Raw genomic sequence first — 16884 nt, 5'->3', positions numbered from 1 at the left:
AGTCAAGAGAGTAGAGTTGCAATGGATCACAAAAGTAATGGCTCGGCTCATATTACAAACTTTGAGTCACAGATTGACTCAAGTCACAAACTGGTTCTTTATTTTCTAACGAACAGGTACTTCTTCAAAAAAACCCAATAAAAACTGGTAGCATAACTAATAAAGGTCAAACATTTTTAAAGACAAGTGAACCATAATTCCCAACAAATTTCAAACATAGATGAATAAAACAACAAAGTTACAAAACAAAAATAAGGTCTAATATTAGTTTTCAGGTATAGAAATGTAATAATTCAGTGTAAAATAATACTGCATATGTTCACTGACTATATAAATTAAATATAGATTCAGTTTTGTTAAAGTTGTGTTTTGATGTTTGATTAACATTAAGAACACAGAAAGCAAAAGGTTTTTTATAAGCGTCTGTCCTTTTAAAGGGATAGTTCACCCAAAAATGAAAATTACCCCAAATAATAATATATGTAATATATAATTTTAGATAAATGTTATATAATATACAATACATACAACCATTATATATATTTTTGTAATATTGTAATTGTGACTGGTCATATGTTAACGAGCTTATGATTGTGTCCACATCAAACAAAAAAAATGTAATATCCTTTTGAGATTCCAAGAATACCACTGTGTCATCATGTTGTGCAAACTGTTTAAGAAAATGCCTGTTTTCACTTAGACACTGATGGCCCACCTGTAAGGAACCTGAGAGAGGAGTAATTCATGCTTTAGGAAACAGAAGTCAGGGTGTTCCTAAGTCTTTAAAGAGATATTGTAATGAAAGTGCCGTCTTCAAACGCTTGTGTCAGAGCTGTCCTGGCAGGCCAAACACCTGCTTTCCCAAACCTCAACCTGACCATTTGCGCATGAGTCTTTAAAGATCTTCTGTCAGCTGTTGCACTGAAGAATGCAGCAGCTGTGTCTTACCAGCACCATTGGAAGCATGAAGAAAACCACAAACAAATTACTTGGAAAGTAACTTCCCTTCAGGATTTACAGCTTTCAAAAAGTAGAAAATAACCAAAATCACAAACCTCTCTAAACTCTAAACACAAACCTAGCTGCACGATTTGAGGAACCATTCATGTGATAAGTACGAAAGTGGTTAGAAGGAATAGTTCACCTAGCATGTACTCTAATGTAGCACTGCTTCACTTGCTCATCAATGGATCCTCTGCAGTGAATGGGTGCCATCAGAATGAGAGTCCAAACAGCTGATAAAAATATCACATGTACACAGTTAATGGGTTTTAAAAAATGTAAGGAATTATAAATTAAACCAACACTGTTTGGACTCATTCTGACGGCACCCATTCACTGCAGAGGATCCATTGATGAGCAAAGTGATTAGGGTGAGTCATTTTTCAGCAAATTATCATTTTTGGGTTAATTATTGTTTATGGGATTGGTCATTAACTAAATAATATTTGATTAATGACTTTTAAAAGTATCATTTTATTAAGATCTTATGTAATACTGAATAGAACGATCATGCCTCAGAAGTCCATTAATTACCTCATATAGTTACTAAATCCTAACACTGGCACAATAACACTTACATAAGTGCTCGTTCAGATTTTAAAGCATATATGGAGCTAAGGAAGCAAGCGGAGAAACGTCAAATGTCCAAAACAGCTTTACTCGAGAGAATAATAATGGATAAACTACAGTGTGGGAGCTCAGACACGTCTGTGGGAAGCTACAGAGGCCTTGAACACACTCAAAAGTCAGGAAGATGACTGGAGTCTGAAAAAAATAAATAAAATGCTTTCTGTAAGCCTAGAAGTCAAAATGGTAGTTCAATGTAAATAAACCCACAATACACTAGTCTAAAAGTTTGGGGTCTGAAAGATTTTTTTAATGTTTTTGAAAGAACTCTTTTATGCTCACCAAGGCTGCTGTGCTTGATCAAAAACGCAGTGAAAGAAGTAATATTGTGAAATATTATTCAATTGTTTCCAGTTGAATATATTTTAAAATATAACTTCTTCTTGTGATGCAAAGCTGAATTTTGAGCAACATCACTCCAGTCTTCAGTGTCACATGATCCTTCAGAAATCATTCTGATATGCTGATTTACTGCTTGAGAAACATTTCTTATTATTATCAGTGTTGAAAACAGCTGTGCTGCTTAATATTTTTGTATAAACTTTAAGTAGGGATCTTTGTCAGAAATCTTTGATGAATAAGGAAGTTTAAAAGATCAACATTTAATATAAATATTTTGTAATATTATAAATGTCTTTACAGCCATTTTTGATTAATTTAACCCAAACTGACCCCAAACATTTAAACAGCAGTGTACTATAAATGTCTTTTTTTTTCTTTTTTTACAGTTTCTTGTAAGCAAAATAATAGCATCATTACTGCTGATTATATTGTGCAATATTCCTTCCCTCTCCATGCCAAAGTTACAGTAGGCCACAAAATGTCAGCAAGCAACCTAATAAACATTATGAAGAATCTTTTACGCAAAATTATACATTTGGCCAAACATTCCTCACCTACCCGGGGGCAGTTCCCTTTTTCCAAAACAGACCCTTGATGTTTCCATTTAGTCACCTCTATAGTTGTGGCAGGAAAAAAGAGAAATGACTTGAACACAACATCATTAACGTCTAATGAGTTGAGCAACAGGGCATTACAGAAATTTAGAAAAATCACAGACAATTTATAAAAAATAATATACCAGAATTTCAAGCCTACAAAACAGCTTAAGCACTTTTGCACTCTTTAAATATATATCAGTGGTTCTTTGCAGGAGGGTAATGATCCGAAATGAGCCACAAGTCTTTTCTGAGAGAGTCCATTTCCAAAAACATTTCAAGATGCATAAAACCTCCAAAATTCAGGAGACGTTTACAATTTAAACTGAATTTGTTTTGTTTTTTCAATCCAGCCTATTTCATTATAATTTGTATCAATATAATTATTTATTAAATGTCTTTATATTTATATATATAAAAAAAAAAAATTAAGGTCATTTTTAAGCTGGTATATGCGCTATTGTCTGGGGTTTTATCCAATTTATTTCTGAAACATCATGTGACACAGAAGAATGGAGTCTGGAGCCACTGAAAATTCATATATTCATAATAACTTATGCATTTACATAATAATATAATAAATGCAATTAAATTTTTTCTAAATGTGAAAATAGAGAACAGTTCTTAAAAAATTTCAAAGCATTATAAATTCAGCCTTGGTAAACAGAGAACTGTATATACGGCAGGGGCCCTCAGGGGCCTGTGTGGGGCCTATTGTTATTTAATGTCAAAAAGGCCTCACTTTATCCCAAAAAATCAGTGTGCAAAATTGGTTTCAATTTAAGAAGGGACTGAAATCGAGGGAAGGAATCCTCTCTTGAGAGCTGTTTTGGACAAAGCAAACCTTATGTCAGATTCATCTTTCTCCAGGCTTCAGTAATTATGCCACACTATTTCACTACAAACAGACACTTTCTGCAACAATCACAACATGCAGATGGAAGCGAGGATGAATTTTACTTTAACAAAAGCAAAATACAGTATAAAACATCCATTACGTGATCTAGGTCTTACTCTTGAAGTAAGAGTTTACCAAAGACTTCCCAGACACAGGAGTTTCTCGGCAAGAGATCAAACGAGGGGAACCTCCTTTAAAGCTCAAGATTAAGAGCGGTAGCTTTTTGGGAATGGTTAAGTGTTGAGAGTGATTTAGGCCAATCACGGGTTCAGCAGAGCCTCAAGCAAGCAGAGATCGCACAGTCGTCCTCTCATCCATCAAACTGATGTGCTCTCATAGAGGAACCAGTGGAGGAGAGGGACATGGGAATGAACAAGTGACGAATAAAAAATTGTTTATAACAGACAGAATCAATCAACAGATGTGTTACCATAGAGGAAAAAGACCAATGGAGGGAAATGAATTAATTAATAAATGAAAGAACGACTGAATGAACAAGCAATCAAATAAAGTGAACAAACAATGATTCATTTCAACATTTTTGTGCTTGTCTCATAAATAAAATAAAACATTAAAATATCTATCCTTCTTGCATCTCTATCCATCCATCCATCTAAGCAAATAAATTAACAAACAAGCAAATGATTAAGAGAATGAAAGAGGAAATGAACAAACAAAACCTGAATTAAACTAAGAAAACCTCCCTTAAAAATGGATTGAGGAAGTACTACTGCTAATAAAAAAACTCCTTACCTCCCAATACCATATTTTACCTAATTTTTCATTCAAAAACATAAATGTATCTCTATTAGAAAGTAATCATTTAACTTTTTTTTCTCCTTTATATGTATAGTAATAGTATGGTGTTACAGAAGCTTCCTATTCAACATGATCCAGTCTCTGTCGACTTTTTACAAAAACGTTAAGAATGTGTCACACATTGGATATTGTTCCTCATATTATATTTGAGAAAACAAAAATAAACGTTTGATGTGAACGTTCCACTTAAGTTGTGTTAGTCAAGTCACTTACATCATCATGGGTCAGATTATCATTTTTACAATTTGACTTAAACTACATAACATACTGGCCAACTTTAGCATTAGTTCCCCAGTGAGTGTTAACTTTGTACCCTGCCTGCATTCTATGTGATCGAGCCTCAATCAGCGAGACTATAACATCCCTGTGCTGCATAGCGTTCTCAGGCGTGCCACTCACCGAGATGTCGTTCTGCACCTTCTCATAAGACAGCTGCAGCAGGGGGCGGCCGGGTCTCTCAGGTGTCAGGTGGAAGCTGTATTCCCCCTCCGCTGCCGGTCCCTCTCCGGTCAGAGCCAGGTGCAGGTCACCAACATACCTCTCCCGCTCCATCTCCATCTCCTGGGCTTCACGGGACACATCCTCCTCTGAAACTAACAAATGAAACCAATGCAAAGGCCTGTGGTTTGAACCGTGGCAGTTTGGAAGGCTCTTCATGTCATTTAAATGGGATCATTTGTCATCCTACAGTACCTTCACCACTCCATGCAGAGATGCCATCAGACAGAAGGATAACAAAGCCAGAACCAAGATCCTCAGCCCACTCTAGCTTGAGAAAAAATGTGCGATGAGGCTCAGAGGCAATGGAGATCTGACGCACGCTAGTGCTGCAACAGCTGCAAAAAAAAAACAAAATAATAAATCATAACATCACACACAGCTAAAACAAAGAAAATGACCACACAATACACTGTGTTCTATTACATCTGTAAGAATGAACAAACGGATTCAAAAAACTTCAAAAGTATCTGCACTAATACTTATAAATACATATGGATGAAACAGACGGTTAAAGGGATAGTCCATCCAAAAATTTAAATTCTGTCATCATTTACTCACCTTCATGTTGTTCCAAACCTGTATAAGATATTTTAAAGAATGCTGGTAATCAGACAGTTAGTGTTTGCCATTGACATAGTATTGACATATACTCATATTTTTTTCCTACTATGGAAGTCAATGGCAACCACCAACTGTCTGATTACCAGAAATCTTCAAAATATCTTCTATGTTCAACATAGGAAAGCAACTCAAACAGGTTTGGAACGACATGAGGGTGACTAAATGATGACAGAATTTTCATTTTTGGGTGAACTATATATTAGTATATATTAATATAATATATATTAGTATAATTTTATAATAATATATATTATATTAATATAATATATGCATTATTATAAATAATATTAATTCAAATAAAATATAAACATAATTTGAAAAACTATAATATAATGATATTATAAATAAATTATATAATTTACAATTAATTAAAAAACTAGATATTTTATTAATTTAAGAAATATTACTAATACACAAACACATATGTTTATACAGTGTTCCTGTAGCTCAAGTGGTAGAGCATTGCATTGTCAAAGGGGTTCGATTCCCCGGGAACACTTGATATGTAAAAATGTATAGCCTGAATGCACTGTAAGTCGCTTAAAGTGTCTGCTTAATTCATAAATTTATATTTCATTTAATTGTTTTATCTCAATAAAAATGACATTATAATTAATTAATTTAAAAAACCAATGATGCCTTGTTATAAATATAAAGTACTTGTACTATAGGCCAGGGCTACATCTACTTATTTTCAGTACTGTGGAAAATGTGTGTAAATCTGTGGAATGGATTTCAAATGGTTGCAGACCTCACCGGAGTCAGAAAATCCAGAGTGATGTGTGAGAAACGGCTGACCTCTCAGGTCAGAGCTGACGATGTGCAGTGGAGAGGGGAAAGGTGAAGGACAACACGCGAAACATTTGAGTCGACTGACTTTAACTCGCTTGTCAAACTGATAATCAAAGTGTCCAAAACCCTCAGCGAACAGTTCACATCTGTTTCCCCTCCCGTCGTGCATCACAACCAATTGTTGCTATTCTTGACATGACTTTTGTGCAAACCATGGCTTAAATTTACAGCGGGGTCGTTGTTACCAATGACTGCTCTCTAAGCGCTCTGAGGGAACAGGACAGCCATTCATTAGTCACAGTAACATCTGCACAGAGGTGATTCTTCGCCCTCTGTAATGACAGATGCAGCAAAGCCTATAGGAATACGAGAAGGCGGCTTTGACAAATAAGACAAAGAATTCTCTGAAGATTTGGCTGGGAAGCCAAGAAGGGGTCGGGTCGGAAAGTTGGATGTGGCTCGCTCCTCAAGATGAACTTCCCAAACATTGATCCATGGCCCTGTTTTATCCAAACAAGATTTAAGTGCCACGTTCCCATCCAGAATGTGTGACTATGGCTGCTATCTTTCCAGCGGCATCTGTCTGGCCTGGGTAACGGGGGATGAGAGAAAGCTGTTCTTAAAAGGTGGTGAAGTATACAAGGGGGTCCCAAGTCATGTTCTATATATGGGATTTGGAGATGAGAGGGGATAAGGGACTCGGATAGGGGAATAGTGATAACATGAAAAAAACAAAAAACAAAGAAACCTGCTTGGGTTGCTGAACAAAGAATCAGAATTTAATTGTGATCACGATTTCTGCTTCTCTAAATTTATTTACCATAATTGTCTGCCATATTTGCCCGCTGGTTATTTTTTACAAAAAACGTTTCATTTTAATATGGCATTTGCGTTATGCATTAGTAACAAGCCTCTACACGCTTTCATGTTTGCGGTTGCCAGATTTTAGGAATTTAAATCCTCCAATCAGAGCAATATTTGTGATTAACCATTAAACCATTATCGTGCAGCTCTATCTAGTGGCTTTATGGAAGAATAATGATAGATTGCCGTTCAAAGGTTTGAAGTCTGTAACATATTTTAATGTTTTTGAAAGAAGTCTCTTCTGCTCCACAAGGCTGCAATTATTTGATCAAAAAATCTGTAATATTGTGAAGTATTTAAACCTGTACCATTTTAAATTGAACAAAACTTGACAGAAGGGATTTATAATTATGAAGGCCTTAGTCATACTAACACTAGCAGTCATGAGTAGGGCTGAAACGATTCCTCGAGTTACTCGAGTTACTCGATTACAAAAATTCCTCGAGGCAAAAACTCTGCCTCGAAGCCTCGTTAAATTCCTATGACGCGCACTATACGCGCGTCGCAGGGATTTGATTGTGTCACACGGACCGTTTATTCACACGGACCTTTTGAATTTAGTTGGCTATGGCGGAGAATAGATCTATAAATAAACGGCAGAAATTGTCTAAAGTGTGGGATCATTACACACTTAATAAAGAAGAGAACAAGGTGCAGTGTCTCTACTGCAAAATAGAGCTGGCATACCACAACAGCACATCTTCCATGATTCAGCATCTGAACAGAAGACATCCACTCTATGCTGTTTCACCAAGCATCGCTGAAACAAGGTAAGTTAACGTAGTCTAAGCCTATTGATGTTCGCTGATTTTAATCCCATATTGCATTTGTAGCGATGTCGTGATGCGGTTTGACTAGATATGATGTTTAACTTTGATGACGTTTTAAAGTAGTAAACGTAACTATCACGTTCAATTGCAAGAGAGTATAGCCTAAAAAAAGAACCCCTTCACACACACACAAACACACGCAAGCACGCACACACACGTACATTTTGATGTTTGTTTTGAGATTACAGCTTATTATTTATAATTGTTTATAATTGTTTTATTTACATAATTTTTTTATACATTGTGTACCTGTTTGGCTTGATATTTTATATTCATTTTTTGTTCTCAGGTTAACTAAACTAAATTTGCAGAAGGTGCAATCCTTTTTTTGTAATGTTGTGTATTAAGAAGACAAAAAACTAAGTTTATATTCATATTAGTTTTACAATACATGTTACAGTTAGTTCACTTAACTGTACATTGTTCTATAATTGTTGGCAATGCCAACTTGGCACTTAACTTTTGGAGCCAAACTTTTGGACTTGGAAATAAATACCTCTGTTGAGAAATAAAAGCCAAATGCTTGTTCATTTTACAGCCACATAATTTTTGTTATGCATTATTTGTTTTGGTTGTTCAAAAACACACACAAATCGTTTTATCCGATTACTCGATTAATCGATCGATTAAGTGCTAGATTAATCGATTACAAAAAGAATCGATAGCTGCAGCCCTAGTCATGAGAGATTATTGGTTGCTTAATAATATATGTGAGAGCTACTGAACGACACTGACTGAGGTGTAATTAAGACACATTCCACTGATGGTCGAGGTCCACAGATGGTCTCGACCATCTCAACAAAACAGTCTTGTCTAAACAAGACCGACATTCTGCATAAATGACAATCTCTTTCAGGAAGGTAACAAAACATGCACAAGTAACCCTGAAAAAAAACCCTCTTCTTTCCTGCACAGCGATGGAAACAGAATGGGGTTCCTCAGTGGTGAAAATCATGAAGAAATGTCTGGGTACGTCCATAAACAGTTTTAGAGTGCATTTAGATTGCAGAGAGCATCACTGACAAGTAGACAGTCAGTTCTGTAACAAAAGCCTCAGTGATAGCAGACGGCCAACTTTAGCTACTGCCCAATGAGATGACATCACAGACACTGACCACAAAAATTCAGGTAAAATACTTCAAACATCACTGTAAATGAAAAGAAACCTTCATCATATATATATATATATATATATATATATATATATATATATATATATATATATATATATATATATATAAATAAGGGATCAGTATGATGTGTTTTATTTTTAAGTCTCTTCTGCTCATCAAGACTGCATTTATTTGATCAGAAATACAGCAAAAAACGAATTCTGTGAAATATTATTACAATTTAAAATAGTGGTTTTCTAGTTGAATACTTTGAAATAAAATGTATTCCTGTCGTGCAAAGCTAAACTTTCAGCATCATTACTCGAGTCTTTAGGGTCACATAAAAAATCATTACAATATGCTGATTTATTATCAATGCTGGAAACAGTTTTGCTGCTTAATATGTTTTTAAAATATGTGTGTAATATGTTCTTTTGAACAGCAGTGTGTGTGTGTATATATAAGAACAAATATTTTTCATCAAGATAAAATGTTTTACTTTTTGTAAAAACAGATGTAGACTTTCTGTGAGGAACCAAAACAAACACTAGATTTCAAGGTCAGTAACATGTTGACAACAAAACCCATTTCAGTGCTGCTGCTATATTTCTGCTAAATATGACAAATACAATTATCAACTCTCATGTTTCCTTGTTTTTTGATTATTTGTATCTTTTAGGTGCGTATTTTTATGACTAACGTAGAAATATTAGTTTGTGTTTTGTTTATGACAGGAAACTAAATCAGCATTTCCACAAAGAACACAAACAGCATCCTATTTGTCACCAACAGGCGCCTTTCCCTCATATCACGACCACATTGCGCTCTACACATGCGAAATCTCACCTCATCGCGGATGCTGTGTGTTAAATGAGTTTTAATTCAAACCAAAACACACTTCTCGAGATTTAATTTCTCTCTCATCCGGCTTTTCAACGGTTCGCGCTTCCAGGCTGCCGTACCGGTGACGTAATTTCCATCCTACACCGGAAGTGTGAGTTGGCTGGTTGGGTATATCGAAATGGTAAGTAAAAAACTGTTATTTTGAAGACGTTTATAGAAGTGAAGTAGAAACGAGCAGTCAATTTAATATAACTCGCTGAATGTCGACGCGTGCTGTCTGGCGTGGCGGAAAATCCGTCCACGGTGCAGTGAAAGTGAAACAGCTGTCAGAAGTTCAGCGTGCTGTTTGCTGCTGCATTGTATGGAAGCATATGGGTAGCATTATTCAATTTGGGATGTAATATGCAAAATGACAATGCAATATGTAAAATGGCAATGCATTTCTGTATTTACATTTACATTTTCCAATACATTTGTGCAACGTTTGGTGCAAAATGAAAATGAAAATTAAATTACATAATTTTCATTTGCCATTTACTACACCAGTTTTAATATGTAAAATGAATATTAATTTTAACGATTTATAAGTTGCAAAATTAAAATGAAAATGTATTACAGAAATGATTAGATATGTCTAACATGTTAAAGCAAAAACTGTGGCAAAATGATCATTTAAATTCTATTTTTCTTAATTGCATTAACACTCACAGTCAAGACACCTACGATTGCATTTTCATTCGGTGTCCCGCAATGAATGTAGCAAAACTCAATGTGCACATTGAAAATGCATTCCGAGCCGATCACGTGTCCCCGCCCTCGCGCCACGTCAATCATTGTGTGAACAAGGCGGGGCTTACAGAAGGTCAGAGACTCAAGTCTCAAGAAGAGGATTCAATCAAGTGAGACAACATGGACAAGACAGTTGGTCCATGTATGTTTTGATCATTTCGGTTTATGGCTTCAATATTTCATTCGGACTTGTGGGTGGAGCTGAAACGCTGCTTTCATCTGATTGGTCGAATCGGAGCGGTTTTCATCTGACAGCCTTCAGCTGAAATGTCTGAAACTACACTCACTGTTAATTAGCATAATATTTGAATCAGATGTAGCTGGGCACATAATTCGTGCTGCTGAGACCTGCAAATTATTTCTAGGTTGTAGTATTGTATGAATATTGTCCCACTGATAAAAACAGTGCAAATAGTTCTGTCCCTTTGGATAACAGTAAAGTGGAAATAAATATAGTTACATTTATGAAATAAAATTAAATAGGATTTTTTTGGGAAGGTAAGTCTGGCCAGTTATACAAGCAACACGAGTCGGACGAGTCTAAAGATATGAGCTGAATTGGGTGAAACATTAAAGTTCTAGTCTGTGTCAATTACTCTCATAATAAATAATAATAATAATGTTAACTGTATTTTTCGGTATAAGTTGCATCAGTCCAAAAATACGTCATGACGAGGAAAACAACATATCGTCATGACGTATTTTTGACTTATATAATATAAGTCGCACTGGACTATATGTCACATTTATTCAAGACCAAGAGAAAACATTACCGTCTACAGCCGCGAGAGGGCGCTCTGGGGTAGGCTACAGGAGCACTGAGCAGCATAGAGCTAATTTTACTATTTTTATTTAGAAATGTAACTATATTCATTTTTACAATTATTTATTAATGTCACACACACACACACACACACATACCTAGTGCCTTATGACTTAAAAGATGAGAGTGGTAAATGTTACAGACATGGAACTGTTCAGTCTATTATTGATTTTAATTTCCACTTCACTGTTATCCAAAGGGACAGAACTATTTGCACTGTATTTATCAGTGGGACAATATTCATACAATACTACAACCTAGAAATAATTTGCAGGTCTCAGCAGCACGAATTATGTGCCCAGCTACATCTGATTCAAATATTATGCTAATTAACAGTGAGCGTAGTTTCAGACATTTCAGTGCTTCACTCGCACTGACTCTTATTTTGCCTGAAAGAATAACAAGACCGAGCTGAAGGCTGTCAGATGAAAACCGATCCGATTCGACCAATCAGATGAAAGCAGCGTTTCAGCTCCGCCCACAAGTCCGAATGAAATATTGAAGCCATAAACCGAAATGATCAAAACATACACGGACCAACTGTCTTGTCTATATTGTCTCACTTGATTGAATCCTCTTCTTGAGACTTGAGTCTCTGACCTTCTGTAAGCCCCGCCTTGTTCACACAATGATTGACGTGGCGCGAGGGCGGGGACACGTGATCGGCTCGGAATGCATTTTCAATGTGCACATTGAGTTTTGCTACATTCATTGCGGGACACCGAATGAAAATGCAATCGTAAGTGTCTTGACTGTGAGTGTTAATGCAATTAAGAAAAATAGCATTTAAATGATCATTTTGCCACAGTTTTTGCTTTAACATGTTAGACATATCTAATCATTTCTGTAATACATTTTCATTTTAATTTTGCAACTTATAAAGCGTTAAAATTAATATTCATTTTACATATTAAAACTGGTGTATTAAATGGCAAATGAAAATTATGTAATTTAATTTTCATTTTAATTTTGCACCAAACGTTGCACAAATGTATTGGAAAATGTAAATGTAAATACAGAAATGCATTGCCATTTTACATATTGCATTGTCATTTTGCATATTACATCCCAAATTGAATAATGCTACCCATATGCTTCCATAGCATTGATGCAAGAGCATAAACAACAGAGAGCAGCTGACCGTGTGGATCAATGCAGTGAAGCCGAGATCTCTGTCAGCATAGGTCTGTTCTGCACTGTCACTCTTGACTTCAGCTGAACACATCATCTGACAGTATTCAGTGCAGCGAGTGTGATGTGGCAGGAAGAACAGGGCCTTAAACTGAAGACTGCTTGTTTCACCAAAATGCACAGCTGTTCAAAAGTTTTTTGTTTTTTTTTAACATTTATTTTACAATATTAATATTATGTTATAAAATAATGATTTTATATTTTAATAAACTTTAAGATATAATTTTTTTCTTGTGATGCAAATCATGCACATCGTTTAAATAAATCATGCACAAAATGTCATTACATAGACATAAAATATTTACTTTTTTTTGTCTGCGTACTACTATGCATATCACTATCACTGTAGTTTTTAATATTTATTAAAAATAAAAAACTACTTTAAATTACCAAGTACTCAACAACACTGACCCTAGTGTGAATAAATAATAGGTTGTTATTTCAAAACTAATGTTATGGTTTTGCCCACACAGATTACTGTTTCTTCAATCAGTTTAATAAAGAATCAATTAAATTAAACCAGGGGTTACAGTACTTTATAATTATAGTTGTTTATTAATAAGTGATTCATTACTCATTTCCTCTTTCTTTCTCTTGCAGTCTGCCATATTTAATTTCCAGAGTCTGTTGATGGTCATCTTACTGCTCATCTGCACCTGCACGTATATACGAGCTCTCACTCCCAACCTGCTGGATAAGAACAAAACAGGGTATGCTTACTGCCGTCCAGATATTTATATAGTAAACATTCTTATCATTAAAAAAAAAAAAAAAAATTGCTGAAAAAGTACTCAACCTCAGGCCATCCAAGGTATAGATGAGTTTGTTTCTTCATCAGACCAGATTTGGAGAAATGTAGCATTCCATCACTTGCTCACCAATGGATCCTCTGCAGTGGATGGGTGCCGTCAGAATGAGTCCAAACAGCTGATAAAAACGTCACAATAATCCACAAGTAATCCACACCACTCCATCAATTAATTTCTTGTGAAGTGAAAAGCTGCGTGTTTGTAAGAACATATCAAACAAAAAACACTAAGATGATTTTAACTTCAAACCGTCCTCTTTCCATAAAATTACTTTCTCCAGTGGAAAAAGTCATTAAAAGGGAGAAAGGGAGAAAACAGTTCTAAACAAATGTGTCAGTGGATTTTGATGTTAGAGGACAACAGGAGAAGGTCTTTTTCACAAGAGGAAGCATTATTGTGCATTGCTTGAGGATTTCTGTTTTTATCAGCTGTTCGGACTCTTATTCTGACGGCACCCATTCACTGCAGAGGATCCATTTGTGAGCAAGTGATAGAATGCTACATTTCTCTAAATCTGTTCTGATGAAGAAACTCATCTACATCTTGGATGGCCTGAGGTTGAGTTGGCTGCACTATTCCTTGATGCACCGAAAGACTGGTGATTTAAATGTTTAAGATGTTCTCCAAACAGGCCTGGATTTGGTTTTTGGTTTTATACAAACACTTCAACAGAACAATCTTTTGTTAATTCCCAGAATCAGTCAAATGTTGCCAAGATATTTTTCTCATAGCCAGTCATATTTTCTGTTAATAGTACAAAATCTTTATTTACATTCTTCATTTATTTGATCTTAGTGTCATTGGTCAGTGTTTGTTTTGGGGATGTGTCTGTGAAGTGAGCAACAAGATGTTTGCCACATGTTTAGACCTCACATGACAGGAGCAGGAAATGAAGGAGATAATTCACAACCAGTGATCTGATCGCAAAAAAAGGAGTTGCTACAAATTAAAGTAATGGTTTTCACACCCCCTCAAGTGCCATACAACCGAGCCTTGATTGCTACCAGTAACTGTGACGTACTTCCAAGATGTCCATTTTGGCATTTATTGTGAATTACTGCAAAGTATTCATGGGCAGAAACTTCATGTCACAAAGTAAATGAGTGTGAAAAGACATCAAATATCTAAAGTCGTGTTTGGAAGACTGTAGCAAATGCCAAGGTTGTGAGACCTAAAGAGCGTTTCCTGGAGAAATGTGTTCAAGCTTTGTTTGACGTGGAGAAACAGAGGCTGCGCCGGCTGTTGACAGAGCATGTTGTTGCTGACCTGTTTGTTGTTTCTGTTCAGCACAGATGCCCGTCTGCTCATAGATCTCTGCTCTCAGGCGTCTGTTGTGACATTTCAGGCCCCGTGAAGCTCATCAGTCATCCATAGTTCTGCCCTCTGTAATCTGCTTCACGCTTCCTAGACGAGCAGTCGGCAGAAATAAGACTTTGTCTTTCAGTCAGATGTTATTTTAAACCATGGCATCAAAGCCTAATTCTAGTACTTCCAAATCAACATTTAACAGACATACACAATTACAGTCTTTCTTTTCCAGAGAAACAAATATATGTACACTACCGTTAAAAAGTAATCCATACTTTTATTCTCATTAAATTTGTCAGAAGTGACAGTAAAAACATTTTTTGCAAAGAGCTATAGTAAATATAATGAAAAAAAAAGTATCATGGCTTCCACAAAAATATTAATCAGCACAACTGTTTTCAACATTGATAGTAATAAAAATGTTTCATCAGCAGCAAATCAGTATATTCTGAAGGATCATGTGACACTGAAGACTGGAGGAATGATGCAGAAAATACAGCTTTGATCAAAGGAATAAATTACATTTAACAGATATTAAAATAGTATCTTTTGAATTGTATTAATATTCGACAATATTATGCAACCTTGGTGAGGAAAAGAGACTTCTTTCAAAAACTTAAAATCTTCCCGATCCTGAGCTTTTGAATTCATTCATTGTTTTATAGTGGTAATACCAACTGCAGTAACGATGATATTTTGTTGTGAATTATGGTTACTTTATGGATTAAAAAAAAAAAACAAAAAAAAACATCCAAACATTTAAAGAAAAAAAGAGAAAGAAATATGAGTAAAATCAGTAATATTTTTAATAATAATAATATGCATTTTATCTTAAACATGGGCAAAAGGTTTGTTCATGTGCAAACAAGAAATGTTTTAATAATTTTGTTAAATGTACAACCTTTGAGCAAAAGAGCCTTGTGTGTAGCTATATATATATATATATATATATATATATATATATATATAGCTAATTCAGTGGAGGTTCCCAAAGCTGCTTTTTATTATTTCAGTCCACAGTTTTAATTGTTTTATATCTGTTCAAGCGTTAACCATAAACCCTTTCTTTTTGCCCACAGATTCCTTGGAATTTTCTGGAAATGTGCAAGAATAGGTGAGTAATATCATAAAAGCTATGTCACGTATGCATCTTCTTTTTTTCTATATGATTTATTCTGCTATTTTTTTAATTATTTTTTTTACCTTTCAGGTGAGCGCAAAAGCCCTTACGTGGCGTGTTGCTGCATCATCATGGCCTTCACGATTTTATTTTCGGAGTAGCAGCAGAAGAATGTAGATTTGGAGCAGCTACAAGATTCTACAGCAGGGAACAAGATGTGTAATTGGGCGACATTCAGACTCTCTCGGGCAGAACTGGCTTCTGGTGATGCATGTGGAGTGCTCTCCGAATACAGCTTGAGCATTTCTCAGCCTTCCAGACCTATTTTTGTAAATACAATTAACTGTTGGTCTCCATGGTATTGCTCCAGTTGTCATTGACCCATGCACCCAAAGCTGATCAGATGTAACATGTTTGTTGTTGGATCCAAAATGCTCGTCAATGACAATTTTAATATGGGACACTGAGGATAAATTTGATGCACATGGATGTGCTTGATATCATGCTTGTTAAATTGTTTGATTGAATCTGTTGACTTTACATGGAGACGTAGTGAAGTTTGCATTAAAACATGAATTTATTACAGAAATCTATTTTCTCTCAAATGTTAATTTTGTTACATGTCTGTAGTAGAATAATATTAAAGATCAACAATATATACATATTGGCCATTGTTTAAAGCTGATATGAAGATTGATATTATAAACCAATACAGTAGAATTTTTTTGTTTCGATTTTAGGTGAAAACCAGGCATCAAAACAATTTATGTGCAGAATATATTTTTATGACATGGTAAAAGTTTGAGTTAAGAAAAGGAAAATTGCATTGGACAAATATGCTTGATATCTGCTTCCAATATAAGACAAAACAAATCAACAATTAGCAAAATATTATTATTAGTGAAGAATTTTATATTCAGGTTTTTAATAATAATGATAATATAGTTTTTTTATTTACTTATTTTTTAAAGATATATAGGTAATCTAAAAGTACAGT

General features: G+C 35.1%; 2 protein-coding genes across 2 annotated transcripts in view; one reads left to right on the top strand and one right to left on the bottom strand.

Annotated features, from left to right (window-relative positions):
• xrcc4 (X-ray repair complementing defective repair in Chinese hamster cells 4) overlaps nt 1-10191 on the bottom strand; it is a 35046-nt gene extending 24855 nt beyond the window's left edge. Inside the window, exons 1-3 of the mRNA XM_052607219.1 lie at nt 9851-10191; nt 4978-5120; nt 4684-4877 (exon numbers count right to left, since the gene is read on the bottom strand). Coding sequence (XP_052463179.1) covers nt 4684-4877; nt 4978-5120; nt 9851-9855 — 342 coding nt within the window. The 5' untranslated portion in view covers nt 9856-10191. The remainder of the gene's footprint in view (nt 1-4683; nt 4878-4977; nt 5121-9850) is intronic.
• On the top strand, nt 9885-16476 carry tmem167a (transmembrane protein 167A). Its single transcript, XM_052607380.1, has 4 exons — nt 9885-10028; nt 13251-13360; nt 15847-15881; nt 15978-16476. Exons 1-4 carry the CDS (start codon nt 10026-10028, stop codon nt 16046-16048), a joined length of 219 nt encoding a protein of 72 aa, XP_052463340.1. The 5' UTR covers nt 9885-10025; the 3' UTR covers nt 16049-16476.
• Nucleotides 16477-16884: the final 408 nt, after the last annotated feature.

The sequence above is a fragment of the Carassius gibelio genome, chromosome A10, assembly GCF_023724105.1.
Source record: "Carassius gibelio isolate Cgi1373 ecotype wild population from Czech Republic chromosome A10, carGib1.2-hapl.c, whole genome shotgun sequence".
Classification (NCBI taxonomy): Eukaryota; Metazoa; Chordata; class Actinopteri; order Cypriniformes; family Cyprinidae; genus Carassius; species Carassius gibelio.
Note: the sequence above shows the minus strand (reverse complement) of the source record. Positions and strands in the feature narration are given on the sequence as shown.

Coding starts and splice junctions, on each gene's coding strand:
- tmem167a (XM_052607380.1), top strand. Junction 13,361..15,846: donor CTGGATAAGAACAAAACAGG/GTATGCTTACTG, acceptor TTTTGCCCACAG/ATTCCTTGGAATTTTCTGGA. Junction 15,882..15,977: donor CTGGAAATGTGCAAGAATAG/GTGAGTAATATC, acceptor TTTACCTTTCAG/GTGAGCGCAAAAGCCCTTAC.